The sequence below is a fragment of the Propithecus coquereli genome, unplaced genomic scaffold (genome assembly GCF_000956105.1).
Source record: "Propithecus coquereli isolate 6110/MARCELLA unplaced genomic scaffold, Pcoq_1.0 Scaffold1, whole genome shotgun sequence".
Taxonomy (NCBI): Eukaryota; Metazoa; Chordata; class Mammalia; order Primates; family Indriidae; genus Propithecus; species Propithecus coquereli.
Window position 1 is genome coordinate 10,882,660 of NW_012133857.1, and position 10,647 is coordinate 10,893,306.

The following is a 10,647-nucleotide window of genomic DNA, read 5'->3' on the forward strand; positions in this document are numbered from 1 at the left end:
GTTAATCGATTATAGTAGATGTCTACTACAAGCAATTGGACTAAATAACGAGAATGCTTGTGATTAAGCAGCTGAGATTGGTCAATAAACACAGGCCAATGCTGTTGCAAGACAATGCTCGACCACATGTCGCACAAACAATGCTGCTGAAACTACAGAGACTGGACTTGGAAACTCTCTGTCATCCACTGTATTCACCAGACCTTGAACCAACTGACTACCACTTCTCCCAGTCTTTAGATCACTTCTTCCAAGGAAAAATATTCAATTCTGAACAAGCTGTGGAAAATGCCTTTTGCAATTTCATTGCCACTCACTCTCCAGGCTTCTTCGGTGCTGGCATAAACAAGCTACCGTTAAGATGGCAAAACTGTGTCGATAGTTTAGGTGCATACTTTCATAAATTGTACTGCTTGTTTGAGATATAATAAACTAAACTTTTGATTCGAAATTGGACATTTCATATTTAATGGCCTAGTAGTAAACAAAATGAGTTTCCCTTAGAAAAAGCAACAACTGAATTAAATTCTGCTGTGATGACATTATGATGTGTATTAATACAATCAAAATTCAGATCTAGTGGACAAAATCAGCTTTACCACTTGCCACACTGCATGGGCCATTTTAAATCTTAATGATACTTTGAGATTTTCATGCCCCTTTTGGAGGGGATGCCAGGTTTTTAGAGAGTTGTTATTGCCACTTAGGAATTTTTACATGTACTTGATGGCTGATGCACCTTGGCTTGTATGTGACAGTTTATCGATAAAAATTTGGCAACATTTAGGTCCATAAAGAAGAAACACCTAGTAGTGAGAAACAGTGTCAAACAAAATACCTCTTCATTCTTTGTTGAAATTCGCTGACGAAAACTCACAGGCTTCCTGTTCTCATCCACCTCATAATCTTCCTCATTCATCCATTCGTTGAAAATATCAGTGTCCAAAATCCATTTCACATGAACCTAAAACCACATCAAAGAATATTGACATAAATAATAAAATCACTCAAGTTTTCCAAGTATTCAAAAGAAGCTGATTTATTATATTCAAAGGCTTGATTGTGTAAAAAAGATTAGAAATGTAATACTAGTAACGATATGTAAGTTGCAACCGTTTCTAATTTTTATTGCATGTCTTTTATGGAGTAGAGAGGACATAAAAGCATCACTGATTTGGCTTAGACTGAGATTTTTATAGCTAAGACCCTCAAATTTGTAAACCATTTTGTCTTTATCATCATGGAAATTGTTGATAAAAACATTCAGTAGTACACAGTCGAAGTTAGTCATTGCTTTACGTACAAAGGATGTCTCTAGGTATATGTAATCAACAACATTCTAGGTAATGATGAAAGAGAACATTTACAGACACCTATCACCTAGCTCCATCAAGTATACATGGTATTCTATGGAGAACTTTAAGGGATAGCAAAGGTCGAGATGGGGGTGGGAAAGTGAATGTCAGATGCTGAGTTATTACCACTCCTATATATGGCCACTTTTCTTGTTTTAGCCAATGCTTCTGAGTAAGAAGCAACAAAATGAAGGGTTCTCTGGATGTTGTATAGATGTAGATATTTAAAAATATATATAGATAGAGGTAGTTAAATCAAAGACCTAGCGAACACAATATTCCATTTTATCCAACACTATTCTTCCAGGGGGGCACAAATGGAATTTGGCACTAGACAGTTCTCCCCTGTATGAGACTGCTGTTCTCATCTGAACTCGTGAAGAAATTTGAGTTGCAGGGGTATGCAATGAACTTATATGAATATGCTGCATTAAGAACCAATTATAACTATGAGGCCTTCCTATAACACTGTAAAAACAAGATACTTCATGGCAATCACTAGATGACAATATGACTGCCTAATAAAAATATTTTGTTAGCCAGGTGCGATGGCTCATGCATATCATCCTAGTACTTTGGGAGGCTGAGGTGGAAGGAATGAATGAGGTCAGGAGTTTGGGACCAGCCCAAGCAAGAGTGAAACCCTGTCTCTACAAAAAATTGGAAAATTAGCTGGGCATGGTGGTACACACCCATAGTTTCAGCTATTAGGAGGCTGAGGCAGGAAGATGGCTTGAGCCCAGGAGTTTGAGGTTGCAGTGAGCTATGATGATGACACTGTACTCTAGCCAGGATTACAGAGTGAGATCCTGTCTCCAAAAAAATATAGTTTGTCAATCTCTGTCCCAACTGCCCGTTTTTTTTTTTAATAAAAAAGGGTTGCTAAATTGGTTATTTGGGCTAAAGCCTTTCACGTACCCTGATTTAAGAATGAGAGCCCTCTGACTATATACCTCCTCTCCTTTGAAAACTATAGTTACACAGTAATATACAAAAACACAATTAATGCCCTGTCAAAAAGACCTTCGATAATGTACCTGAAAAGACTTGTGAATATACAGATTATGGGAAGATTATATAAATAGAGCACATGGGAAACCTCAAGCTCATTAGAAAAAGAAAATATGACTGTGCTAAAGAAAAGGGTTAAATAACTCAGTGATAGTTTAAAAAATAAATGTCAGACAAAATAGTGTTTTCCAAAGTATGGGAAAAGTGTATATACACAGTCAAAAATTTTTTAAAGAGCAGAATATTCACATTGTACATCCTTTAATTATTCAGAAATCCTTGGGAGAAACCTCTTAAGAAAGTTAGAACAGGATGTGACACCTATCAATTTGTTTGTACCAGGCACTGTTCTGAACACCTAACATACATGATTTCATTTAATCCTAAAATTGTTGAAATAATGCAGTAACTATTCTTTCCAGCTTTCCAAATCAGCAAATTGTGGCAAACAGTTTTAGTAAGCCACCTAGTTACACACCTAACTGGAGGCAAAGCTTGGATTTGCACTAAATTCTGTTCTTAAACCCTATGCTGTATTATCTCACTCAAAAAAAAATACCTAGTGTCATAATAATATAATAGGACGTATCCTGGAATAAAACTAACTAGCTTCGGGAGCCCAGTTTTCCTTACTAATAAAATGATACATGATAAGCACTACAATCAATCCTCATCTTAAACTTCTGCCACTATGATCTTCAGGGAAATAAATTTCTAAAAATCTTTCAGTGGTACATCACAATATCATACAGCTCATGAGTCATACGGTTTAATTCTTTTAATCTAGATTTTTCCCCTCAAGTAACAACTTACTCTGTTCTGACTAGACAGATATTGAACATACCCCATCTGACTACACTCAAATACATTATACCTGTTTGAAATTGTTAAGCCATCTTGGAAGCTGAGTAGTTCTGACAATACATAACAGGATTCAATTTTTTTTTTTTTTATTATTCCAGGGTTTTGTGAGGGTACAAACATTATAGTTACATTTTATGTCTTTGTCTCACCCAGGGTTCAAATTTTTTAAGTTTTCAGTAAGAGACTGGTTTGGATGTAACCCCTTAGATTATATTTAACGACAGTTTCTTTAAATTTTGTTTGCAGGTTTTTTTAAACCACTGAAGGTAATGGGACAATACATACAGAAGGGGCTGGCAAACTTTTTTCTTATGGGGCAATATGTATAGAAGAGGCTTGGAAACATTTTCTTAAAGTGTCAGATAGTAAATTTAAGAATTGCAAACCGTGCAGTCTCTGTCTCAACTATTCAACTCTTCTGCTATACTGCAAAAGCATCAACTAAAAATACATAAATCAATCAATGTGGATGTGCTTCAATAAAACTTTATGTACAAAAACAGGTGGTTGACTCATAGGTTATAATTTACCAACCTTTAAATGACTGTAGTTAATTTATCCAATTGACATTCCATATGTGAAATTTAAGGGAAAAAAATTCTCCAAAAACATACCTTACTAATATGATCATTCCATAATAAATGCAGTGAAGAAAATTATACAACTTTAATTAATTATACAACTAAATGGGGAGATAAATCTCATCCACACAATAGGAGATTCAATATTAAGAAGATTTTGTTTTTCTCAAAACTGATCTATAAACTCAATTTCAATCAAAATCTCAAATGAGTTTATCTGTTTTACATGGACCTTGACACGCTGATTCTAAAATTTATAAAAAGGGCAAAGAGCCAAGATGTCACTAAAGAAAAAAAGGTATTATCTACACAGGAACACAACCAATAAAATTAATAATAGAGGAACACAGCACTACATATATTAAAATGTGATACAACTGACATAGATTGGTGGGGAGAAGACTCCAGCTTCAATATTTTTCCTCCTTCAAGGGACAGTTGATAAAGCACCACTTGAAGGAAAAAATTGTTTTCCTACATACCATATGAAAAAAAACAATGCCTATTGGACGCAATAGTGACATATAAAGAAAACCAATGCCACAAGGATTAAAGATCTATATATAAAAGGCAAAACTAAAAAACCTTTAGTAGATAATGTAGGAGAATATTGTGATAAGCTCAGGATTAGAAAACAAAAAGATACACTACTAGGAAAACATATAAAAACATATAAAACTGACAATGGTTAGTATCCAGAATATCTAAAAAATACCTACAAGTAAAATGAAAAAGACAATGCAGTGGGAAAGAGAGCAAAATATCAGAATAGGCACTTCATAGAAAAGCCAACACCAAAGGTCAAAGAATTCATGAAAAGAGATGATAAAACTATTAAGTAATAATTAAAATACAAATTACAACCACAATAAGATACCACATACACGAAATAGGCAATTATTATAAAGACAGAAAACACCAGTCATTGGCAAGGATGTGGAATAAACAGAAAACATACACACTCCTAGCAAAATAAATTTTTACAACCCTTTGGAAAACAGTATGGCGTTGTTTAGAAAAGGTGAATGTCTGGATTCTTTCTAAGACCCAGCAATTCCATTCTGAACCTGTATAATAAGAAATATGTTTAAGAGCATTTACAGCAGCATTGTTTATAATAATATTCTGAAGTCAAAACCACACATTCACCCAAATTACAATGAATATACTGTAGATATTCATACAAAAAATTACTTTTACTACCACATCCTGTATTACGCATGAAATCTCAGGAATGTAATGCTGAACAAAAAGGCAAGTCACAAAAAATATAACTCCACTGATACTCAAAGCTTTTAAGATATGCAAAATAGAAACAGGATTTGCGTAGTATGTCACGTCACACGTGGTAAAATTATAGTGGAAAAAAGATAATCTGAATATTTAGAATAATGATTATCCCTGACAGGACAGGGCAGAGTTCTAACCCAAGGACTGCTTCAAAGTTAACTGTAATGTTCTAGGTGTTTATTTCACAGTGATCTTTTTTCTAATTATCCATATTTTATAAATATTATTAACGATTTAAAAAATTAAGTGCTATCTTTGTCACAGCAATCATAGTTCCTTTAGAAAAACAAAACAACATATGGGCACTGCTTTATAAAATAATACAGAAAATGAGTGGAAGAATTCCAGTTTAAATTTTCTGACTAAAGACACATAATTATCTCTTCTTCCCCAGGTTTCAGGGCTAAAATTTATAGGTATTAAAAAGTATTCTATGCCAGGTACAGTAGTTTACACGAGTAATCCCACCACTTTGGGAGGCGAAGGCAGGAGGATCACCTGAGGCCAGAAGTTTGAGACCAGACTGGACACCATACCAAGACCTCATGCCTATAAAAACTAAGAAAATTAGCTGGGTGTGGTAGCATGCATCTGTGGCCCCCAGCTACTCAGGAGGCTAAGAGAGGAGGATTGCTTGAGCCCAGGAGTTGGAGGCTGCACTCCTCGAACTGCACCCCTGCACTCCAGCCTGAGCCACACAGCAAGATCCTGTCTCAAAAAACAAGCTGATAGAGTAATATTCTCCTGTAAGCAAAACAAAAAGTTCAATGTGAAAAAGAAAATATATGGCATATGTGACTTCTTAAGAAGAGATTATTCATTTATTTTTAAAACAGATAATAATGGTGAGTATAAATTCCAAATGTATTTGGAGTTTATGGGACACATTAAAACATAGTATTTACAATGAGATAGAAACTACATACTCAGCAACTATTATAAACTTATCATGAAATATGTTACATGGCATCTGACTATATGAACGAACCATTTTTTATTTTCCTTTCTTGACGTTACAGCATCAACATTTGAAAACTAATGATATAAGGTATAATTGTTTTTATTATTGACATGGCATTTTTAGCTACAGTGTTTATTTCTTTACTTTTTTTTTTTTTTTCTTTTAGCAATAGTGTCTCACAGCTGCCCAGGATGCAGTGCAGTGTACTGTAAACACAAACATCTAGGCTCAGTCAATTCTCCCACCTCAGCCTCCCAAGTAGTTGGATTACAGACACATGCTACCTTGTCCAGCTAAAAAATTTTTTGTAGATGGAGTTCTCTCGATGTTGCCAGGCTGGTCTTGAACACTGGCCTGAAGTGATTCTTCTGCCTCAGCCTCCCAAAAGTGCTGGGGGATTAGAGGCATGAGCCACCACACCTGGCCCTACTACTTTTAAAAGTCATTCTATGTTCCTAAAAACAAAAATAAATGACAACACTTAACTCATTCCTTAACAGCACTTAGAATGCTAATAAATTTTATCCAGAAATTATGAGGAAAATAATGTGAAAGTCACAGAAATGTCACAAAGGAACATTTCTCACACCGGTTCTGTAAAAGCAGGAAAAGTGTTTATTTATAACCTGAAAGCCAACTTTTATGGCTCATGGAATGGTTTAAAAAAATACTGTCTACATATTACATAAGAATTTTCTAAATCTTTCTTTGTTAGAAACAAATTTAACATTTCCCTAATGAATAATTTAGAACATGAATATAAAAAGACTTCTTTTAATAGCAGAAACAGATATTTTGACTAAAAATTTTGATGCATTAAAGGTAAAATACAAAATACAACTGAAAAACTAGGAGAAAATATTTCCAGTACGCATTGCATATAAATGGCTAACATTCTCAACATTTAAAGGACGTTTAAAACTGGAAATAATAAAATTTAAAAATCTTATAGAAAAATGGGAGAAAGAGGTCACAAAAAGACATAAAAATGAATTACACAGGGCCAGGTACAGTGGCTCACGCCTGTAATTCTACAACTCTGGGAGGCTGAGGTAGGAGAATTGCTTGAGCTCAGGAATGGGAGACCACCCTGAGCAAGAATGATACCCTGTCTCAACTAAAAACAGATAAATTAGCCGGGCGCAGTGGTGACCCGCTATAGTCACAGCTACTTGGGAGACTGAGGCAGGAGATCACCAGAGCCCAGGAGTTTGAGGTTGCTCTGAGCCATGCTGACACCACTGCACTCTAGCTGGGGCAACAGAGCCAAATTCAATCTCAAAAAAACCCCAAAAAAACCATAAAAAGATGTTCAGCTTCACTCACAAAAAGACAAATAAAAATTAAAACTAAACAAATACCATTTCTCACGTATCAGGACTGGCGAAAATTCCAAAGTTTCACAACATACACTCGGTTACGGTATGAGGGAAGAGGGATCTCACTTTATTGCTTATGAGAATGCAAAATGGTAAAAACTGCTATGGGAGAGGCACTAACAAAACTCTTTACTTTTCATTTATCCTTCAACATAGCAAGCCCTAATTGTAGAAATTTACCCTGAAGATACACCTCTGACACTATGAAAATAGATACGTCACAAGGTTATTTACGCAGCTTTGTAACTCCAAAATAATGCAAACTACCCAAAGTTCCAAGCATACACAAGTGGTGGAATAAACCATACATGGAAAACTACACACAGGTATAGACGAGGATTTTCAGGAAATATTATTAAGTATAAGAAGTATAAAAAAGCATATACAGCATGCTACCATTTGTCTAACAAAATAGAGAAAATAAAAAACACACATACATCTGTGTATCTTGACAAAAGAAACACAGAGAGGATAAACCAGAAAACAATAAGGTTGGTGTATAAGGAATGGCAGAAGAGGACAGAAGCAATATATAAGGGAGTATACATTTTTTTGGAAACATGTTAAGAGTTCCACATACTCAAAATATAAAGTTAAATTAACTGGGATGGGAAGAAAGGAGTAAACATTAAAACTTAAAGAAATAAACTTAAGTAGGCCGGGCACGGTGGCTCACGCCTGTAATCCTAGCTCTCTGGGAGGCCGAGGCGGGCGGATTGTTTGAGCTCAGGAGTTCGAAACCAGCCTGAGCAAGAGCGAGACCCCGTCTCTACTAAAATTAGAAAGAAATTAATTGGACAACTAAAAAATACATAGAAAAAATTAGCCGGGCATGGTGGTGCATGCCTGTAGTCCCAGCTACTCGGGAGGCTGAGGCAGGAGGATCGCTTGAGCCCAGGAGTTTGAGGTTGTTGTGAGCTAGGCTGATGCCACGGCACTCTAGCCCGGGCAAAAGAGTGAGACTCTGTCTCAAAAAAAAAAAAAAAAAGAAATAAACTTAAGTAAATACACCATGCTTCAAATGAATAACACAACCTCACTGAAGGTAGGGGTGGAGGATGCTGTTAATCCAAATAACTCAGGAACATACTATTTGCCTATATACCCCAGTCTTAGGTAGAGGAGGGGAAGAGGGAGAACTGCAAATGTATCTCATATTCTTTTTAGTAGTTTTGATAATTGCAGTGGTATAGGCAACGAAACTTTGAAATGTATTAAAAGATTGAGTAAATGTGCTGATGTTGATGGCAGCCAGAGTTCTTACTCTGGGAGAAGACAAACAAATATAAAATGGGGAGGGCAAAAACAATACTGTGGAGACAGATTAGAAGTGAAAGTATCTATATGGTCTATTTCTAAAATATGTATAGTATGTGTACATGCATGTTTGTGTGAACATGGATATATGTTTATATATACATAATAAAAATGTACTTCATGTCTCTCCCCACAGAAAGGGCCTAGAAGCAAAAACACCTGAGTAGCAATGAGCATACCTGTGCCCAGATCCTAGTCTCTAATATCTTCTCCTATTGAAAGGAATGAGAGCTCCTTAAAAAAATGGCTAGCTCTAGGTATGACGAACGCAAGGTCAAGATAAGCCTGGAACATCCTTCCATGCCGTAAAGGAGGTGCTCAAAAATGATAAGAGGTTGTCACAAGGGTGCACAAGCCACCTTGAAGGGGCTCCTGCTGGCCAAATACGAAACAATTTCAGCATCAAAAGAAGTAAGGAAAGTAATGAATTATAGACCATTGAAAAATTAGAAATCCACAAATCCATACTGATAACAGAAGAATAAATAAGAAACAGATGAAAGGAAAGGCTCACCCTTACAGGAGAACACCAAAAGCCAATGGTAAATGCACAGGGAGGGACAATTTTGTTAAGAAGATATCCCTATGATTTAAAAGAACCTCCCAGAAGCTGATTATTAATTTGGGGGGGGGGGGCGCAGGGGGAGAGTAAGAGTAACCATACAATGGAGTCATCACAGAATACCTGAACCGGTTGAATAACATCACCAGTGAGGAGCAGATGGGCACAGCATGTCTCCCAATGTGATAGCCAGAGAAGGACACAACATTATTTATGTAGTACTCTAAGTGAAACGAATAAGCTGAATTAACCCTGAGAAAAGATCAGAACTCTTGAATGAGACAGTCTTTTAAATAACATTCAAAAATGTCATGGCCAGGCATGCTGAGACCCTCTCTCCAAAAAGAGAAAGTTTAAAAAAAAAAGTCATAAAAGGCAAGGAAAAACTGTGGTAACATTACAGGTTAAAGGAAACTAAAGAGACTACGACATAAATCCAACAGCTGATACTAGACAGGATTCAGTACTGAAAGAAAAAAATGCCATAGAAGACATTATTACATCAATTGGCAAAATCAGAATATGGACAGTAGACCAGATAAAGAATATTGTGTCAAGGTTAAATTTACTGAATTTGGTAGCTATACTTATTTATGAGAATTCCTTATTCTTAGGAAATACACCTTAAGTTTAAGAAGAAAGGCCCATTATACAGAAATCTTTATCTAAAATGGTTGAGGAAAAAAATAAGTATAAAGACTCACAGAATATCAATAATAAATCGAAAGGGAGCAATATGTTAACAATAGGCAAATCTGGATACGGAGTGTGCAGGTATTCCATGTGTTACTCTTGAGACATTCCTATCAGTTTGAAATTATTTCCAAATAAAAGTTTGCTTAAAAAGACTAAATTTTCGCAGGGCTTGGTGGCTCACACCTGTAATTCCGGCACTTTGGGAGGCCAAGGTGGGAGGATCAATTGAACCCAGGTGTTCCAAGTTACAGTAAGCTATGATTGCGCCACTGGAATCCAGCCTGGGTGATAGAGCAAAATCCTTTATCTTTACTAAAAACAAACTAAAACTAATTTTCATTAATCCCATTTTCCACGTAAGAAATCAAAGTTACAGAATCAGGATGAACCAGGTCAACAGGTAGAAACAGGTCAAAAATCTAGTATTTTTGGCCGGGCGCGGTGGCTCATGCCTGTAATCCTAGCTCTCTGGGAGGCATAGGCGGGCGGATTGTTTGAGCTCAGAAGTTCGAAACCAGCCTGAGCAAGAGCGAGACCCCCGTCTCTACTAAAATTAGAAAGAAATTAATCGGACAACTAAAAATACATATAAAAAATTAGCCGGGCATGGTGGTGCATGCCTGTAGTCCCA

At 36.1% G+C, this 10,647-nt stretch overlaps 1 protein-coding gene across 1 annotated transcript in view; it reads right to left on the minus strand.

Moving 5' to 3' along the window:
• Positions 1 to 10,647, minus strand: part of SMARCC1 (SWI/SNF related, matrix associated, actin dependent regulator of chromatin, subfamily c, member 1) — a 193,094-nt gene that overhangs the window by 114,536 nt on the left and 67,911 nt on the right. Inside the window, exons 9-10 of the mRNA XM_012638213.1 lie at positions 839 to 964; positions 600 to 610 (exon numbers count right to left, since the gene is read on the minus strand). Of these exons, the coding sequence (XP_012493667.1) occupies positions 600 to 610; positions 839 to 964 (137 nt within the window). The remainder of the gene's footprint in view (positions 1 to 599; positions 611 to 838; positions 965 to 10,647) is intronic.